We start from the raw sequence: 21,422 nt of genomic DNA on the forward strand, positions 1-21,422 counted from the left end.
TCAAAATCTGGAAGATTTGTACAATAAGGGAAATGATGGAAATGAAACTTCTAGCAGTGCCATATGAAATCATGTTGCAGTTTATTATTGTACATTTTATATTCAATTCTGTTGAAATGCACTGTATCACGCTTATAGCAGAAGCAAATAGAGCACCAATAAGGTGAAATATATATTAATATTACATCTCTATTAGGGCTAGGAAATATGACGTTATATATTGTCAAAACGATATAAACATGTCTATTGTATATCTTTTTTTATCGTGATATTCGTATTTTTCTCTATAATTTCACTTAAAACTGTTCTATTTGAACAAGTTCTTAAAATGAGAAAATACTCCACCTACTCATTTGTCAAGAATTTAAATCACATAGGAGTATAAAAAATAGGCATTACCATGTGATTATTTCATATAAACTGTTATTGAATTACCAGAAAACATGCTATATTCTGATATATATATCGTTATCAAGATATGAAATGACCTACGTATATCCTGATAGAAGATTCTGAGCATATCACCAGGCCCTACTCGCTATTCTGTGAAAATCTGAGATATCTCATTATGTAACAAAACTCTTCAGTTTATGTGAAGTGGAGTTAAGGGTTCTATCTGCTCTATTTTAGGGCCCTCCAGGTCCATCTGGTGAGGCTGGAGTACCCGGACCTCCGGGCAAAAGGGTGAGTACATTTCCAAAATGATGCATGAGACGATACTTCTGCTAGGCTCTGGAGAGGTTCTCTATTTTTAGATTTACAACGCTCTTACATGCAAGATATTATCACTCGCTGTAGGGTGATACACATTTATGATCGCGTTACACTGTATGTTTGGATTTTTAAATTAGTTTGACAGGAAATGATGCCCATTAGTTAAACAGAGTGCCTGGACTAGCCAGTAATTGCAGACAGAGATCATCCTGTAAGAGAATATTGACATATTGCGAGTTCGACTGTGCAGTAATGTGAAAGCAGTAGGATGGCTGCTGCTGCTGCTTCTAATGTCAGGAAATTAACTTGCCACTTTAATTTCTGGCACTCGGTGCCCTTTCTGTCACATCAGACTCCAGCTGACATTATTTAATTTCACTAGCGTGGCGTTTTTTACGATGCCTTTCCATTTACTGTAATAATGTTTTACAGTTAGCAATAAAGCACTGCATTAATGTACTGTATGACAGGCTGGCACAATACGGTAAGAGACAATAGGAACTTGATAATTAGCAGAGATGATCCTTAGGGAAGTCTAATTTATCCTCCAGAGAGTAATCCGTATCAACCAGCCCTGCTGCCATCTCTGTACATCGTACAGTATACAGTACAAATACAGTACAGCGCTTGCAAGTCATAAAAATATAGGTATGATAAACTGATTTTTTTTGTGCAGCACTGTGCATATTTGAGGTAATTGTGCTTTACTTGACTATTTCCATTTTATGCTACTTTCTACTTATACTCCACTACATTTCAGAAGGAAATATTGTACTTTTTACCCCATACCTTTATTTGACAGCTATAAGTACTTGTTACTTGTAAGATTTTACATTTACAGAAGCAGTATAAGCTTATATAACACACTACATTGATTGCTATAGATTAAACCAGTGGTTCCCAACGTGCAGTAGTTTGTGACCGCTTACAAAAAAAACAATGTCAACAATTGTCAGCAGTTCAACCAAAGAACGATTTCCATCCTAAACCGTTCGGATTAGGGATGTTCCTAACGACAAATTTCCCTAACGTTTAAACGGAAGTTTAAACTTAGACTAGTTGACTAGTTGAAAAGTGAGAAAACAGTCAAAATTGAGCACAATTTAATTTCTAAGTATAGAAATATTGCATATATTATGAGAGCCATTTGAAATCATTAATAATCACGTTTCAATAACCAAATTGTATTTCAAATGCAGCTGAAATGTGTAGCACTTTGCACTTTGCACTGTGCACCAATCTAGATGTGATCATTTTGCGCCCCGACATCGAGTATTCCGGCTCAATATATTCGATTAACTTTCAGAAGCATTTGCCTTCAACAAAGTTGAGTGGAAGGAAAAGTTTGGCTAGCACCAGCAGCCTGCTCTCCTTGCAGGTTAACAGCCACATATCTGTGCTGAATGTTAATAAGCATTTTTCCAGTTGAGTTGTTATGTGCCAATTTATTCTGACACAGCCGAGATACAACCTTATTTTCATTTTCTAGCAAATGAAAATTCTGCCAAACCACGCTGGCTTTACAAGATGTCATCTTCCTCCCACTTTCCACCTAAAATAATAATTTTAATAATAAGTTTAACCGACTAGTATTTCTATTTCTGGCGCCGACTAGCGAGGGTTTCAAGGACTGGTCGACTAATCGCCCACATCCCCGGTTCAGATGGTTTCACTGAAATAACTGTTTAAGGTCCAAAGTGGTAAAATTATCCAATGGACCAAACTACCTACTGTGCATTGGATGGATAACACTAGCTCCGCGTTAACCAACTCATACAGTAAAATGCTACTTATGCAATGATGCATCAGTATTAACCATCTAATTATATAATATTACAATACATCAGTCACAGGGGTCATTTTGCAGGAGAACAAGTACTTTTAATTTAAATGTTTTAAGTACATTTTGCTGATAATACTTGTGTACTTTTGCCTAAGTACGATTTTACTTGTAACGGTGCATTTTTTACATTGCTGTACTGATGCTTTTCCTCCACCACTGTTAATAAGACATAAAGCCATGTGTTGAATTGATCGACATTGACATTTTCTTGACCTTGGAGAATTCAAAATAAACAGAAACAGAATCAGAAATACTTTATTGATCCCGGGGGGACATTAGGGAAGAAGACAAGCAGGAACAACTGCAACAGGCTGCATGCATGGTCGGCTCATGTACACTATCACTAAAATATGATTAAAATACTGCCTGTTGTGGCTGAAACACATTGATTTCTCAAGCTCGTGGTAAGACGCTGTACATTCCTGCACAGAAGATGATCATCGGGTAGATGCAGTAGCATTATCTGTGATAAAATGTCCAAATAGTATCTACTGGTGCGTCATTGCGATGGTGGTGCATCACAAAAATGTTCTTTTGTTAAGCATCAGACGCTCTAGCTTGCTTGTTTTTCCTGCAATTCTGTGGCTTGAATTAAAATGCAGCCTCGGACGATTGATCATAAATTTTAAAAACGTTGGTATGGTGAGCCTTATTTAGACCCCCAATTTGTATTCCAAGGGATACTATCCAGGTGACAGAGGCTACAGAACATATTAATGGACTTTGCGATATGATTTTTCATCCTTCACCGAGGTAATTCGGGGTTAGTCTCTTTCCCAATATCTCTTTGAAATTGACTCAGGTTTGGTGCTCATTGATGCATGTGGCTGCTTGACTACATTAGCACACACGCAAGCACGGGTGCACACACAGACGCGCACATACGCACTTTCACGAATGCACATACACAGTTGCCAGGGCTCGTAACCTACATTGAAGACTGGTGGCTTTTGTTTGCTCTATTTGATTATGGTTTCTAATGGCAAACGACAGCCCACTCACAAGGTTTTGACCAGAGGCTGTTTGGTGAAAACGCTGTTGTGCTTTTAGCTCAGTATGTTTGGAATGTAGGGCAATTTGCTCGCACTTTTGTTGCCTGGCCCTGCATAACCCTCTCTCTTTTAAAAGATTCAAGGTCAGAGCGTGCATCAGCCGAACAATTAGTATGTACATGGAACTACTGCTTGTCAGCAAATGTTGGAGAATCTCTCTTGTAGAGAATAATTATCTATTTTGTGGTCTTTTGAATAGGTTTATATAAAAGGTTTTCACACAATGGAGTATATAGTTATTAAGTTAGGTATTTCATAACAATGACATATTTGAAGTATTCATGTACAAATTGCATTTCATTGTCTTTCTCCCCAGGGACCTGTTGGAGCAGCAGGTCAGGAGGGCAGACAAGGAGAGAAGGGATCCAAGGTAAGTCGCCAACTGTCTTGTACAAATTATAATCAGCTATTGTAGTTTTATTCTTGCTGGGAACAGGGTTGGATAATTATATGGAAGCAAAGAAAGGCCTAAATTGTAATCTTTAATAAAGTGAAATGTTATCGCTACTGAATATTTAATTTTGAAATATAAACTCCACTGAATTTATTTAGAAAACCATCTATCTCAATTCATGTTTATATGTAACTTCCTAGGAAATTACAGACCGGTAGAATAAAATCAAGTAAAATATTTTGATGCTATAAATTCATTTTATTTACATTTCAACATTAAGTATTCGGTAGTGGTGCAAATTCATAATTAGGTGTGTACGACCGTATTGTTTCACAGTTTACAAACTAATTTTAAACAAATAAAAAGCCAAGCCTTCTAAGCAAAGCAAAGCGTTCTGCCTCTTTTGCTCTCCAAACGGACTGTTTACCTGCATTCAACCAGAGCCTGCTCAAACGTGATTGGTCAATAATACTCGGACACGCTTCTGATGCCAAAATCTTTTGCCGTTGCCTAGAGATTCTACATGATTACATTCAGTGTTACTCACCAAATAAATAAAAATCCTTGAGGTTAAACAAGCGTGTCGAGCGCATTTCTTTCCTCATAAAACCTTTGCAAATTAAGTATTTTAAATCCAGCATTGTTTACAACCATGTTCACCAGCTTGCAGTCTTCTTCTTCTCGAGCTTTGCTGGTGCATTGCTGCATATCTTGGCGTGTTACCACCACTTGTAGATGAGTGTAATAGCGTGACACCATTAGTAGGACTGTGTATCGCGTGCATGTGCGTCCTCGTGCATGAGATAAACACAACGGGGACTCATCCATAGAAAAACAGCTCCATAGTGCCACTAAAGGTCTAAAACTCCTCAGGGAACCTTGAAATTGCCATAAATGGCTGCCAGACTTTGCTGCCTAGAAGGCAGTCAAACAACATTGATTGAAATGTCTGTAATGATAGATGCCCAGCAGATGATATAAAGGCCAAAGTAACACAGATTTAAACCCTTTCCTGGTAATATCCTGCTCAGGTGTACATTTGTGTTCACCTCAGATCAGGTTAAGTTGTAAAAATCGGTGAATTCGTCTCAGCGAAGAAGCAGCGGGGTTTCTCGAGGCAATCAGCGGATTTGATTGCTTTGTTAAAATCCATAACATGCTAGTGTTTGCACAGTTGAAGAGCATCAAATAGAAAACATCTTTGTACGCCTTAAAGAAATTGTTTGTCTCCAAATCAGTCGGTTCAAAGAAAAGCACAGACAGAAAACCTGAAAATCTCAGACGTAGCCTCCCTCTTTCTTTTGTACGTTGTCGTCCTCCATCCATCACAGAGACACGCACACATATACAAAGTGCACATTCTGTCTACATTGAGGTAAAGGATTAGAGTTGATTTGATGGAGACAAGACAAAGCCTGCGTGTTGATGTTAGGGTGTCAAATCCAGGCCTAATTGGCTGTCAGAGCAATTTAATCCCCTCCTCCTATCACCCTAGTTGATATGACATCTCTGGAACTTCAATACATAAAATCTCACCGTTCCTGCTCAGAGACAACAGACGAGATCTGGTAACATTTGATCTGTTGGGATGTTGTGAAATCCTCGAAATATTTCCAATCTGACGTGTTTTTTTTGTGGAAGGAAAACATTGCAACATATCAAACGATGTGATGCAAGATTGCTTAAATTATCAAGTTGGATAAAGATGTTGTTGTGAAGAGACGTATTTGACTATACGCATTGCAAAGTAACAGCATTTAAGATGTCGTGTGGAGTTTTCGAGTACTAGTGTCATTGTGGAGAATTGTTTTTAAGAGCGAGTGCTGCTTTTTTTTTTGTATAGGCTGCACAAGGACGTACTTATATGTGCACAATGTCCAAATAAGCTTTTAAAGTGTTTTTTTTTTGAGGAATAAAATGCATTCAACATGTTTGTAGGACTGAAGGATACACAAAAAAAAAAATGGCAAAGAATACTTTCAAGTGCCCAGACATGTATGAGCCCTAGATGATTATTAATTGTTATTTTGTGCTGATGTTTTACAGGGAGAAGCTGGAGCCGAGGGGCCTGTTGGGAAAACTGGACCTGTGGGACCTCAGGGGCCTGCTGGAAAGTCTGGTCCTGAGGGACTGCGTGGAATCCCTGGCCCTGTTGTGAGTACATTTTACATTTTTTTTTCATGCCACAGGTTTCACATTCATGTTTATGGAGCAGATTACATTGAAAATTAATGTTAGTTAAAGTGGCAACCCTTAGGAAATAGAATAGAAAAATTATATTTCTATGTACATAAGCTTCAAGTTTTCAGAATTGTTAATATCATGGATACCTTTTGAACATGTATTGTTTCTTAAAATACAGTTTAGTATCTTTAATAAATTTAATTTAATCTAGTATTTAGATTATTCTCATGTTATATCCAAATACTGTAAATACTGTATTATTTTTGTCTGTATTTTCAGGGTGAGCAAGGACTGCCTGGTGCTTCTGGTCAAGACGGCCCTCCTGGACCTTTAGTAAGACATCTTCTCCTACCTGCTCAGTAAAAATATAGATGTAGTTATTGTGTAAAAAAGTAAAACAAATGTGCCGACTGCTGATACTGCAGCACTGCCTGATTACTCCTTGTTAAAAAGGTCTTAATATGCATGCATTTTATCCATTAAATGACATTGGTTATCTGGGGTTTTATGGTACAATATACCAGGTTTTGATGTGATAACATTACAGTATTGTAGAGCTGCAACTATTAATTGATTAGTCGATCCACAGAAAATTAATCCGTTTATTATTTATTATTATTAATCTTATAATTGAATTGTCATTATATAAGCAAAAATGCAAAACATTTGCTGGTTCCAGCTTCTTGAACGTGAGAATCTGATGTTTTGTTTTTTTTGTCATATATGGAAGTAAGCTGAATGACTTTGGATGTTTTTGATTGTTGGTTATACAAAACAGTAGATTTTTCCCTATTTTCTGACATTTTATGGACAAAACGAAATTGATTAATCGTGAAAATAATTGAATTGCACCCCTTAAGTATTGCTCACAGCAGTTGTTGCAGTACCGCTGCAGGATAAATGGAAAACAGTCACCATCAATCCAGAGATCTGCGATGGCTGTCACTGTAAAATAATGTGTATTCATTTCACTGTCAGTCATGCTTCACAAACCGATTCTTTCCCTCCACAGGGACCTCCTGGACTTCTTGGTATGAAAGGTGACTCTGGATGGAAGGGAGAGAAGGTAAGACATTATTATGATGCTAATCTAAAATTGCTTTATTGTGTATTCCTCATATCTGCGTATGCGCTTTATCTGCAGCTTCCATAGTAAGTAAACATCTGGGCCTATTGGCTCTATCTCTTTGTTCGGTCTCTCCCAGCCGGTATGGATGAAGAAAGCTTCTGCTCTGTGCTTTCACACAGTGATTTAATGCAGCGAATGAATATGTATAAGTCCAATAATATCATGGCTGTAATGGTCATTGGTTAAATGCCAGCATGCAGTAGACAAACGCAGACGACCAGCAGCAGGTGCTGAGACAGACCACCATTGTTAAATATGACGACTACTATAAACACAGTAATTATTTATTGGCAGAAATAAGAGTAATACTGCGGTCGTCCGGCCAGAAACTGTGCATGAACTTGCAGGTGAATTTGCATTTTGGTTTCACTTTGAAAAACTGCTTTAATTTTCTGCAGATGATGAATGAAAGGAAATTAAACTTTAGTAGATATAATAATGACTTTATGTCAAATGGATAAATCAGAATCCGTTTATTGGTCAGGTATGAGTACACATACCAGGAATTTGACTCCAGGTTTCTGTTGCTTTCATTGTACATACACAGAAATAGAAACACGGATGCAAACAAAGCTGAACAAGAGTGAACATACACGTAGGTGAAAGAAGATAAATAAATATAAAAAAAATGCAATACACCAGGGAACAACATACAATGTATGAGTCAGACTGTTTCTGTAAATTGTAAACAATAATACAACAGTGCAACGGTGCAGAGTGCAACTATGCTGGAATAAATATTGAATGAGTAATGTAACGGGTTATTCCGATGCTTTTGTCTCACTTTTTGTTCTTTATTTTCTTCTCTGCCTTCTCCAGGGTCATCCGGGTCTTATCGGTCTGATTGGACCTCCCGGTGAGCCCGGAGAGAAGGGAGACCGAGGATTGCCTGGACCTCAGGGTACTGGAGGAGGCAAGGGTGACGCTGTAAGTGTCAGGCAGAGTATGCTTTATTAAAATATACCCTCCATTGTCTCCACAGGAATGTGAATCTCATAAAGTCATAGCGCTGCATAAATGTATTTTTTTTGTAAGTGTGACTTTCTTCGACTTAGGTTTTATTCCCACAAGACCACTATATAGTCATAGGGGAGGAAGTGAAGTTGCAACGATAAGTCGATTAGTTTATTAGTTTATTTTGATAATCGATGTTTGAGTGATTTTTTTAAAGAAAAAAAAGGTCAAAATTTACTGATTTTCAGCTTCTTAAATTTGAAAATGTTCTGGTTTCTTTACTCTATTACAGAATATCATAGAATATAATTGAATATCTTTGAGTTGTGGACAAAACAAGACATTTGAGGACGTCATCTTGGGCTTTGGGAAACATCTTTCACCATTTTCTGACATTTTATAGACCAAACAACTAATCGATTCAACGTTAGGTGCAGCCTTAGATATAAAGACTTATTACTGCAAGTAGGGCTGGGTGTTATTGTTTATCGACATTCAGTGAAATCACATTAGTCATACATTACATATGTGAAACGTTTTGTCTGATGTAATACATAACAATTGAACCCAGTTCATTGCATTGAATGTCAGCTTGCTTATTGTATATGTAATTTTGCATCCATTTGCCATATTTTCATATATATATCAAACCATATTTCCCAGCCAAATGCATCAAATATCATATCTTAAATGATCTATTAATTGCATTGTGACTGATGTGATCTATTGTCTGTTATTTAAGGGTGCTGGTGGTTCTCATGGTCCTCTCGGCCCTCCTGGTCCTCCTGGTATTTCTGTAAGTTCCATTTCTTATTGATTTAAATATTTCTACTTCATTACATCATGACCGTATTTCATCTCTTTAATATTTCCTTTTCAACAGGGCGCTCAAGGACAGAAGGGTTCCAAGGGATCACTTGTAAGTTGTGTTTTCAGTCTTTTGATGCCTTTCATTGCTCGTTGAGTGTTTTATCACAGTGGCTTGCATATTAATTATGTCCATTACACTTTGTTTTCTGTCAGGGTACAGCAGGACAGAAGGGAGACACTGGATTGATTGGACCACCTGGAGCACCTGTAAGTGACCTGTTTATTATCAATCAATTTACATAGTTCTACCCAAGCATTATTAAAGGGTAACTTTGGTATTTTTCAACCCCATTTTCACATGTTTTTATGTCTAACTGACTAATAGGGACAATCATTTCTGAAACTGGTCCAGTGTTGAGGGAGAGCTGTGTAGACGGCAGCTGCTCACAGGCTGAAACATGGTGCTATTGGGGCAAGCTGGCATCGTCATTTATGTCCACTAAAAGTGCTTGTTTTTGCCATGAGAGGCTCTGATTATTATTATAAGTGTCTGACATCATGGAAAGAGTGTCGCTCAAGGAGAAGTCTCGTTCTGAAATCTGGCGAGGTGACGTGTTGCTGGAAGATAACGGTGGAATAGTGGAATACATCCATGGTGGAAACGTGATTTTGTTATGTTGGAGTACAGAAAGCGTAGCTTAGTGTTATCTAAAAGATTCTCAATGTCATGGCTGAATATTTAGATGATTTCCACAATGTGGATGAGGTCTCTGAATTCAAAGGCCATTCGTATTTATACGGCTATTCAGATTTGTAAGAAAAAGAAAGGTAAGAAAAATGTTTTATTTCTCCGTAGGGTCCTTTCCATAATGTTGTCAGACACTTTTAATAACAATCTGAGCCTGTCAGTGGCAAAAACAAGCAATTTTAGTGAACGTAATGTTACATTGACGCTGCTCACTTGCCCTCACAGCTGCTGGTTACAGCGTTAATACTGGATTATTGTCCCCATTAGTCACTTAGAAACAAAAACATGGGAAAATAGGGTCCAGGTTGAAAAATACTGAAGTCACCATTTAATATATACACATAATGCTCTAAAGGTGCATTTACTACAGCATTATGATTAAATACTGTACTCGCTAGAGTTAAAACGATTAGTTGATAAATGGCCTCGGGCTGGGGGAATTTTTGATCAAACAATTAATCATGAATACAGTTTGCCAGATTAAACATAAGTTGTCTAAATTGATAAAGGCGCTTTGGAAAACATCCCTTGATAAATATGTATCAACAGCAATAATGTGCTTGACCTTAACCTCCGTGTTGCAGGGTCCACCCGGTGACTTCATCCAGCCGCTGCCCATCCAGATGTCCAGAAAGACCAGGCGTCATGCTGAGATGCAGGGAGACGAGGCATTGCCAGACTACGGCGTAGACGGCGTCGGTATGGAGGGAATGGAGGATGTCTTTGGATCCCTCAACAACCTCAAACAAGACATTGAGCGCATGAAGTTCCCCATGGGTACCCAAGACAATCCTGCCAGGACCTGCAACGACCTGCACCTCAGCCAGCCCGACTTCCCAGATGGTAGGACAGAGACGGGGTTCATATTAGTATTAACCATGAGACAGAATCCATCAATAGTAGAATCTGGTCTACAGATGTAACAAACAGTAAACATACAGTAGGTCAAGTGTCGCAACATTTATTCTACGCTCTACTTTTACAGTTTCAGTTCTATTTAGTCACTAAAATATCTTTAAACATCCTCTTACTGTCCAGTGGCCTGGATAAACATGTTGACACTCATTTTCACACTTGAAGTACTTTGTGCCCTTTTTTTTAATTTACATACTTACATTTAACATTCTCTTAAAACACACCAGCATCAATCAAAGATAAGGTTGTAAATATGAAAATTCATTATAAAGTGTCAGGTCGCTATCAGGGAAACTAAACGGAATTGTAACTCAAGTAATAATGCTTTAATAATACAGGTTTTTAACATAGCGTTTCAAATTATTTTGGCTAACCAAAAACAACACTGTGTCTTTTGAAACCAAAGTAGTGCTGCAACTAACAACTCAATTAATTATAATTATTAATTTTCGATTAATCTGCTGATTATTTTCTCAATTAATGGTTTGATCTATAAAACATTCCCTTCAAAATATCCTAGAGATTTCTATCCTAGAAACGTCGTGTTTTTATTCAACCAACAGTGGAAAACCCCAAAATATTCAATTTATTATAATTTTAAACCAAGAAAAGAAGCAAATCCTCACATTTAAAAAATATAAACAATCAAATGTTTGGTATTTTTGAAAGAAAATGTACTTAATACATTTTTAAAATATTTTCTGATTGATTTATTTCAATCATCTAAAGGATTAATTGCAGCTTTAGACCAAAGCTACACCATAACACATCAGTCAGTGTATTTTGATCTGTGATGATGTGAACATTAAATAACAGCAGTAGTATTCACTCTGTAGGAGGCCAAAATCTGTGCTTCTTACCCTTGCCTTGGCTCCATCTCATGGCTGTTTATCTCTCAGGTGAATACTGGATTGATCCAAACCAGGGCTGCATAGGAGACGCCATCAAAGTGGTCTGTAACTTCACAGCAGGCGGAGAAACGTGCATCTACCCAGATAAGAAATCCGCAGGAGTAAGTTACAGGCAGATGTTAACATCTGTTAAAGACAGTATGAGACCTGAATGAAATGCTGTTTAACATAAAAAACATGTAGGAGCTATTTGCAGCTATTTAATTAAGATCTGTGTAGAGCTACTGCCATCGTGACACTTTCAAGTTGTCAATAACTATTTTTTTTTAATTACAGGTTAGAATATCCAACTGGCCCAAGGAGTTTCCAGGTTCATGGTTCAGTGAATTTAAACGTGGCAAAATTGTGAGTCAACCAACATGATTTTTTCTTTTCTATTACCTCCCAGTAGACATTCACATCCTTTTCAAATAGGTTTTTCAATTTTGCTGCTTTATCACTTTGTCTCATTTACGGTAACTCTTCACCACCAATCTCTCTATTCTATCCTGTCATACATCTCCTTCCCTTACCTTCCTTTTCCTATTTACCTCCTTATCTTTCTTTCAAACCATCCCTCCCTTTATTTACCTTTCCTGTTCCTTCTTTCCATTCTAATTGTTTTTCTCTCCATCTCTCTGTCCCCAGTTGAACTACGTTGACATGGCAGAAAACACCATCAGCACAGTGCAGATGACTTTCCTGAAGCTGCTGAGCTCCTCAGCACATCAGAACTTCACCTATGTTTGCCATCAGTCCGTGGCCTGGTACGACGCCAAGGCTGACAACTATGACAAGGCGCTGCGCTTCCTGGGCTCCAACGACGAGGAGATGTCTTACGACAATAATCCTTTCATCAAGCCACTGATGGACGGCTGCTCGGTAAACACTCATTTTCTAACTTTCACTTTGCAATTAAAGTTTTTTTCTTAATCCCATGAAATCCAACTAATCCTCACAAATATGTAGACTGTTGTAGAAGAATGTCGTACAACAATGTTTATACAGGTACAAACCAGAATAATCGAGGGATCAAGTGTAGAATCTGATATTATATGCTTATAGCATAGTCCCTTTTTTTATGCACAAGATTTACAGTTTTAAACAGTTTGTAATTATAAATGTTTTATAACATTTTTATGGCATACTATACTGTGACTTTTAGGGCAAATTATCTGACATACTATGACTTTTTTATTGCATACTATACTAAGGAATTACTTTTTTTGGAGATACTATACTATCACTTTTTTCAGCATAGTACACTATGATGTACTTTACTATGACTTTTTTAATTTTTTCAACATACTAAGACCTTTTCTCAACATATTATAATATAACTTTTTTGACATACTATGACATTTTTATCGACACTATACTATGATTTTGTTTTTTACATACTTTACTATCACTTTTTTTTTATTTTTTCAACATACTATACTATGACTTAATTTCTTCAAATTACTGTCCAATGACTTTTAATTACATACTATTCCATTCCTTTTTATGACATATTTTATAGCATGCTATACTGTGACTTGTTTTATTACTTTTTTTTCTAACATTATAGTAAGACTATTGTATTACCTTTTATGGGTATACTATCCTATGATTTTTTTTTTTACTTCTTAAGACACTGGTTACGATATTTCTCATAGCATACTATATTATGAGTTTTTATGACTTGTTTATTATCTTGAATGGAATATATTTACCTTGATTGGACTAAACAAGCAAAGTGCCTTTACTTATGGCTTTGGGAAACTGTGATGGGCGGATTTTACAATCTTGTTTATTTTAACATTTTATGGGGATATTATTAATCAAGAAAATAAAGGTCAAATTAATCACAAATGAAAATAGTCATTAGTTGCAGGCCCTAGAGGACTTTTTCTTACACTTAAACAACAGATGTAGAGATTCTTTCTTTAAATTATTTAAATTGTTTGGTCAGTAAAATGTTAGAAAATAGTGAAAAATGCCCATTACATTTTTCCACACCCAAAGGTGACATCGTCATGTTTTATTTTGTTCGATCAACTCTCCAAAACCCCAACATATTTAATTTACAAACAATGTAAAAAAAAAAAAAAGAGACAAGTAGCAAATCTTTGCATTTCAGTAGCTTGTTATCAAAACTGTTAATTGTCTGTCAAATGACAACTATAATGGTTCAGCACTAATTTGTACCAACAATACAATCAGCTTCTGCTCTTTCAAGGTGTGCATAGAGCAAGATATTCTATATTATCTCTCCATAAAAAAAACTTTTCTTTAATTATTATTATAAAAGTTTCGTAAAGGATTTTGTGAACCTTACTGCACCACCTTACTAAATAACTGTCTGTCCTTTGTGTTCACAGCTGAAGCAGGGCTATTCAAAGACGGTGATGGAGATCAACACTCCCCGCATCGACCAGTTGCCCATCATTGACGTCATGCTGAATGACTTTGGGGAATCCAACCAGAGGTTTGGCTTTGAGGTCGGCCCCGTCTGTTTCCTCGGCTAGACACAACACTACTCCCCGCTGAAGGACAGGGTCAGAGGGTACATATTAACACCCACAAGCTGAGATCCGACAACCTTTACCGTCTCTCCCCGCGAAGCAAAAAAAAACCTGTGTTTACTTTTGTTGCCGAGAAGATCCACTCTGCCCCTAGGCCCTGTCATGAAAGCGCTGACCAGGGGAAACTACTCCTCGCCCTTGTAGGGCCAGAATCACATGACTTTAACTTGTCGTAATGGGAGTGACATCAGGAAAAGGACATTTGATGCCGTGGCGGACAGTGGCGCACTTTCAGCAACAGAGAGAGGATTCACTCACCCCAAGCCCCATCCTCCCTTGTCCTTCCCCTCCCACCACGCCTCCCTCTCTGGATGCTCCAGGTGCTGCTCTGAATACAACCACAGTGGTGCTTTTGTGCAGAATCACAAAACACTCAAGGTGCTACAAAAAGTGCTTTTTGATAAAACTGTAATTATTATTATTATTGTGTACAATATTGTTCCTTTCCGAATCCACTCTAAAAAAGTGCATGTGCCCCAGCTCTTAGAGTTTAAATAAATATTTGGTAAACTATATAGAGATAAATCCAATGAATATATTTGATGTGTTAAAAACAAAATTTGCTAAAAAAAATGTCTTTTGAGAACATTCCAATTTGTAAGTACAAATAATCCTTGTGTAAATAATATAACTTTCAATATTTGATTTTTTTTATGAGAGCTAAGACAACTTGAACATAACACCTAACTCTAAAAGCATTTTTGTCCTTTTTATGACATACAAGTTGGTATGCCCATCAGGATATTAAGCCATAATAAAATGATAGTAATATAAATATTGTAAGAAAGGGCTTATTCTTCCAAACTTTATTCATGCAGATGTTATATTGTACCTCAGTTTCTTAAAAAAAATTTAAATGGACATATTTGGCTCGTCTTCAACTGTGTTTATAACTTGACAACACAATCAAGTTTGAACATTATTTGTGGTGCTAACTTCAAAGAAAAATATCTTTGTGGAATTAAATTCGCCTTGGCGATTTTCTCATTTGTAACAATGAACAAAATGTTTCATGTGCCTTGAATTGTTCAAAAATATTAAAACTGGATTCTGAAAGATGTTGGGTTGAATGTCTGTATTGTTGGCTATTTGAGTGCAGAAATAATTAGTGCTCTTTTTTGTGATTCTGCCAATCCTTATTCATAATACCTTCCTTCACCCTGACGATTTAAGATTAGGAGGGTTAGTGGCTCCAAGTGTTTGGGTTCATGTGATTGATTCTGCTGAGCTCAGGCGCTGTGATCTCTTCCACTTTCTCTCTCTGACTCGGATTTGACTTTGATCAAGATCCGTTTGCATTTCCACCTCTTTAGCTTAAAGCTATAATAGCATGGACTTCAGAGACGCTTTCAAACCTGTGTAATTACAATATGTTTACAACCTATGTACAAATGCAATAAATATTTGGTGCTTTGCCAAATGCACACTGCAATCGTTTGCATTCACTTACAGATTATCCTATATTTATTTATAGCAAATTGAGCCCGTAGAAGCAGTGTATCACGATAAAATGCATAGTCACACAAAGCAAGCTGAGGTCTTATATGCCAACACTGGATAACAACAGCTGATTAGGCTTCACGTGTAGTAAAAAGAAAATTGAATTTTACCACCCTTGCCTCAAAAATGCTTATTTTTCAGCCAAGTTATCATACATTGTTGATGTTCTATTCAGGATTTTGAGTAACTACAGACAGTCCTACCTGTGAGCAACCCTGTCAACATTTAGGTCAATACCGAGTGCAGCAACCACCAAAACATTTACTTTTCTGAGACAACACTGATCAATTGATATGTAAATCAAACAACATGCTGTGTCATTCCAAAGAGTTCAGTTCAGTTCCATTTACCTATATACAGACGTGTTAGACTACGACTTTTTCTATGGCATGTTTATGTCATATGACATACTACACGTGACTTTTTTTTTTACATATGTCAACTTTTTTTGACATACAATGACCTTTTTATAACTTTTTCGACATACCATACTATTCCATGACTTTTTTCGACATACTATAAAAGTCATGGAAAAAATCATAGTATTGTATGTCGAAAAAAATCATAGTATAGTATGTGGAAGAAAAGTCAGAGTATAGTATGTGGAAGAAAAGTCAGAGTATAGTATTTCGGAAAAAGTCAGAGTATAGAATGTCGAAAAAAGTTGAAAACAAAGTCATAGTATAGTTTGTGGAAAAAAGTCACAGTATAGTATGTCAAGAATGAAGTCATAATATAGTATGTCGAAAAAAAGAGTCACAGTATATTATGTCAAAAAAAGTTATAGTATAGTATGTTGAAAAAAAGTCATAATATAGTATGTTGGAAAGAGTAAAAAAAAATCATAGTATAGTATGCAAATCATACTAAAGTATGTTGAATTTTTTTTTAAAAAGTCATAGTATAGTATGTTGAAAATAGTCATGAAAAAGACAGTAAAATATGTTGAAAAGAAGTCATAATATAGTATGCTGAAAAGAGTAAAAAAAAAAGTCATAGTTTAGTATTTCAGAAAAAAAGTCATAGTATAGTATGTCAAAAAAAGTTGAAAACAATGTCATAGTACAGTGTGTCGAAAAAAGGATATAGTATAGTATGTCGACAGAAAGTCAGAGTATAGTATGTCGAAAAAAAGTCATAGTATAGTATGTTGAAAAATGTTGAAAAAGTCGTAGTATAGTATTTTTTAAAAATTCATAGTATAGGATGTCTAAAAAAAGTCATTGTATAGTATGTCGAAAGGAAGTCATAGTATAGCTTGTTGAAAAAAGTCATAGTATAGGATGTCTAAAGGCATGACTAGACCACACTGTATACCATCATACCAAATTTGAAGTTCCTAAGTTAAATAGTTTCCGAGTTCTGCTCCGGAAACTAAAGTGTGACAGACGGACGGATGGACGGACGGATGGACGGACCGATGGACGGACCGATGGACGGACCGATGGACGGAAGGACAGACACGCGGATTGCTATATACCCGACTACGTTGTCGCGGGGGTATAATAAATAAATGCTTTTGTCCTTTGTGTTCACAGCTGAAGCAGGGCTATTCAAAGACGGAGATGGAGATTAACACTCCCCTCATCAACCAGTTGCCCATCATTGAGGTCATGCTGAATGACTTTGGGGAATCCAACCAGAGGTTTGGCTTTGGGGTCTGCTTACTCGGCTACACGCACCGCTCCTACACGCTCAAGGACAGGGTCAGAGGGTACATATTAACACCCACATGCTGAGATCCGACAACCTTTACCTTCTCTCCCCACAAAACAAAAAAAACAGTTTTCTTTTATTGCCGAGAACCACAGAGGTGCTTTTGTGCAGAATCACAAAACACTCAAGGTGCTACAAAAAGTGCTTTTTTATAAAAAACTGTAAATATTATTGTGCACAATATTGTTCCTTTCCGAATCCACTCTAAAAACTTGTGCGCCAGCTATTAAGAGTTTAAAAAAGTATTTGGTAAACTATATAGAAATAAATCCTATGAGTATATTTGATGCGTGTTAAAAAGAAATTTGCTAAAAGATATCATTTGAAGACATTACAATTTGTAAGTTAAAAATAATAACTATGAATAATATAACTTTCAATATTTGATTTTTTATGAGAGCTAACAACTGGAACATAACACCTAACTCTAAAAGCATTTTTGTCTTTTTATGACATACCAGTTGGTATGCCCATCAGGATATTAAGCCATAATAAAATGATAGTAATATAAATATTGTAAGAAAGGGCTTATTCTTCCAAACTTTATTCCCCAAATATTACATTGTACCTCAGTTTCTTTTAATGTGGACATATTTGGCTCGTCTTCAAATGGTTTTATAACTTGATAACACAATCAAGTTTGAACATTATTAGAACTTACAAAGAAAAACGTTTTCTTTGTGGAGTAAATTTTGTCCAATTGTTTGTTTTTCAAATAGACAAAAACGCCTTGTCGATTTTCTTATTTGTAACAATGAGCAAAATGTTTTCATGTGAATGAACAATTTTGAATTGTTCATTAAAAATATTAAAACTGGATTCTGAAAGATGTTGGGTTGAATGTCTGTATTGTTGGCTATTTCGGTGCAGAAATAATTAGTGCTCTTTTTGTGATTCTGCGCTTCCTCATTCATAATACCTTCTTTCACCACGATAATTTAAGATTAGGAGGATTAGCGGCTCCAAGTGTTTGGGTTCATGTGATTGATTCTGCTGAGCTCAGGCGCTGTGATCTCTTCCACATTCTTTCTCTGACTCGGATTTGACTTTGATCAAGATCTGTTTGCATTTCCACCTCTTTAGCTTAAAGCTATAATAGCATCTTACTTCAGAGGTGCTTTCAAACCTGTGTAATTACGATTTGTTTACAACCTATATACAAATTAAATATATATTTGGTGCTTTGCCAAATGCACACTGCAATCGTTTGCATTCACTTACAGCTTACTCTATATTTATTTATAGCAAATTGAGTCCGTAGCAAGCTGAGATCTTATATGCCAACAACACTCCCCAGGCTGGTTAGGCTTCCTAACTGCACCACTGGCTTTGTAGAAAATACAGTCAGTCCACACGTCCGACAAAAGAATTTTACAGTGTAGAAAAAAAATAATAATTGGATTTTATCGCCCTTGCCTCAAAAATGCTCCCATTTCAGTCCAGTTATCATAAATTGTTGGGTTTTGAGTAACTACAGACAAAAACTCTGTGCTACGGGTGAGTATGAGCAACCCTGTCAACATTTAGGTCAATCCAAAGTGTGACAGCCACCAAAACATTCACTTTTATGAGACAGCAGAAAAGTATATGTATATCACACAACATGCTGTGCCATTCCAAAGAGTTCAGTTCCATTTATCCATATACAGACAGAGTAGAGAGGTTGTGTAATATCTTGATTCATATTCTTTACAGTCAAATGAGTTGCTTAAAGGACATAAATACATAGTGTGGATTTAACAATAGCAGCGTTTGTCTGTGCTGCTGAAAAGTCTACAGCAAATGCAAAATGACAGTAATTATCTTTTCTCTCTCAGGGTGTTTGCCAATTTAGCAGTGGTGAGTAGGAAGTAAAATTTAATTTATGATAATGAAGGATACTGGATAGATTTTCCAAAATAGATGATTTTCTGTCACTTCGAAAACAGTGACAACAAAAATATCTGGTTTGCTTCTTGTGCAAGTTTTAGGGTTAGGTTTTAGTGTAATTAAGAGGCAAATCTGAAAAATGATCTACTCATTACAAGTGTTAGCATTTGGTAGGAAAATACTCAAACTGAGCCGGAGCATAATAGCATAATAATTCTGGCTTTCAACACTGACTTTTGACATAAACAATGACACAACTATGGCAACCAGAACACCTCTGATGATAAAAAAAAAAAGTCTCGTACTCATGCTCAAACAACTTCTAAATGTTTATGACCATTATTCGATTAACAATGTCACCTACACTCCTCTAGATATCTCACAATTACACTCACAACAACTCTATAAACATGTCATGGCAGGCTTCAGTAACAAAGTGTTATTACAGTGTCAAACCTACTGTTGCCGGCCATGAAATATGTATGTCCCCTTGGCTAATGTCAAGGTGTCAGAACAGAGATCCTTACAACAGACTGTCATTTTCAAAGAAAGCCATTTGGAAGCAGAGGCACAATAACAGTCACAAACATAAATGTTTAAATTGTGTTAACTTAATGCGTATCACACCATCCTGAATCACACATCTGAACAAAAAACTATTCTGTTTTACTTAATGGGTCTGCTGGTTTCAACTCACCAGGTTGGACTTTCACTTTTGGATCAATCTTTAATTCAATAAACCTTGGTTGTAGCTGAAACACAGTACAGCATTACAAAAGATATATTGTGCTCATAATATTGGTCGGGAAATCTCTATTTCATTGATACCGAATCGGATATCGGGCTGATACAGTCTCAAATTGCTGGATCGTATATCGGTGACAATGTGGCAATCTATTCAAATCAATTCTATGTTTATATACTATATACATTATATACTGGAATTTGAATTCCTGATTAAGTTTTGACCAATTTGTTGCTGTTTTAAAAAGGTTTACACCCGAATTGTTAATTTTGAAGATTTCTTTGCTAAGTTGTTGGTGAACAATTTATTATCTTAATAATAAATAACAATTCACAAAATGTATATCTATGCATTTATTTGTTACATTTTGTTTTACAAAGATAGGATGAAGCAATGTTTAAGTCAACACTGATGTTGCCTTACACATAAAAGAATAATCCCAGTCACTTCCACACAGTGAGGCATACAGCTTATTAATTAAACACTGGTATCGAACCGGTACTCGGTATCAACTGATACACAAAGCCCAGGTATTGATAACGCTATCGGGACTGAAAAAGTTGAATCAGTGCATCCCTATTGTAAGAACAATATTCACATAAACAAACCTCCAACTCACAGCCTCAAAGAGTGTTTTTAACCTACATTTGCAAAAAAAAATACTTGCCTTGTTTGTTTAGTTTTCTCAAACTGTTTTCATTCTGCTGTGTGAATCATTGCATCTGTGCGTAGAGCTCTGTGTGTGAACTTCTGAAACCTGAATGCTGTCATCATGTTTTGGTCAGTGGAAAGCGCATATGGTGATGAGTGAGTTGCATTTTTTTTATTTAATACAGGTCCACCTGTTTTTCATCTTTGAAAGCACAACATGTTTTTGCTGTTAGGTGAAACTGGCTGCAGAATCAACATCACAGGGAAAGAAAAATAAGGCTGCCGTCCAATGATGTTTGCTAGGGGTAAAGGGGCTGCTTGCTTACTCTAAACTTATCCACTCCAAACCCAGCTAGTCACAGCCGATCTGTTAGGACGCCCACTTGGATGCCCAAATTATTCTGTCAAAACTCCAGAGCTGCCGTGGGCTGCAGTCACATCTGATGAGAGGCAGTTTCCAAAGAAAGGAGAAGTGGAACTGTTAAATCTTCCACTATTCTTACACATTTTCTCTGCCCATTTAATCCTTTCCAGGGTGATGAAGGGCTGCACCCTACCACAGCCCGAATTAAGCCAAAAAGGACATGAAAGCACCCTGGAAAGTTTCCACTCTGTCTGAGGACTAACATGGAGAGACAGACAATCACATTTAAGGCAATGGACAATTCAGACTGTGGTTCATCTTACTTAAATCGGAAGAAACACATAAAGAAGCCCAAACAGATGATAGATGGACTGAGC

General features: G+C 36.6%; 1 protein-coding gene and 1 long non-coding RNA gene across 5 annotated transcripts in view; one reads left to right on the top strand and one right to left on the bottom strand.

Moving 5' to 3' along the window:
- Positions 1-15,258, top strand: part of col11a1b (collagen, type XI, alpha 1b) — a 104,549-nt gene extending 89,291 nt beyond the window's left edge. The window contains exons 54-67 of one of the 2 annotated variants that reach the window (XM_074651897.1): positions 631-684; positions 3,926-3,979; positions 6,050-6,157; positions 6,467-6,520; positions 7,200-7,253; positions 8,136-8,243; positions 9,013-9,066; positions 9,154-9,189; positions 9,294-9,347; positions 10,413-10,655; positions 11,603-11,755; positions 11,931-11,999; positions 12,282-12,515; positions 13,997-15,258. In XM_074651897.1, coding sequence (XP_074507998.1) covers positions 631-684; positions 3,926-3,979; positions 6,050-6,157; positions 6,467-6,520; positions 7,200-7,253; positions 8,136-8,243; positions 9,013-9,066; positions 9,154-9,189; positions 9,294-9,347; positions 10,413-10,655; positions 11,603-11,755; positions 11,931-11,999; positions 12,282-12,515; positions 13,997-14,143 — 1,422 coding nt within the window. In that variant the 3' untranslated portion in view covers positions 14,144-15,258. Of the gene's footprint in view, positions 1-630; positions 685-3,925; positions 3,980-6,049; positions 6,158-6,466; positions 6,521-7,199; positions 7,254-8,135; positions 8,244-9,012; positions 9,067-9,153; positions 9,190-9,293; positions 9,348-10,412; positions 10,672-11,602; positions 11,756-11,930; positions 12,000-12,281; positions 12,516-13,996 lie in introns of both variants that reach the window. The other variant, XM_074651896.1, reaches the window with a different exon arrangement.
- Positions 8,107-21,422, bottom strand: part of LOC141777544 (uncharacterized) — a 48,917-nt gene continuing 35,601 nt past the window's right edge. For 2 of the 3 annotated variants that reach the window (XR_012595918.1, XR_012595916.1), the window contains 3 exons: positions 11,604-11,730; positions 10,394-10,660; positions 8,107-8,241 (listed from right to left, as the gene is read on the bottom strand). This is a non-coding gene — a long non-coding RNA (uncharacterized LOC141777544). The remainder of the gene's footprint in view (positions 8,242-10,393; positions 10,661-11,603; positions 11,731-21,422) is intronic. The other variant, XR_012595917.1, reaches the window with a different exon arrangement.

The sequence above is a fragment of the Sebastes fasciatus genome, chromosome 11, assembly GCF_043250625.1.
Source record: "Sebastes fasciatus isolate fSebFas1 chromosome 11, fSebFas1.pri, whole genome shotgun sequence".
In the NCBI taxonomy this organism is placed as follows: domain Eukaryota; kingdom Metazoa; phylum Chordata; class Actinopteri; order Perciformes; family Sebastidae; genus Sebastes; species Sebastes fasciatus.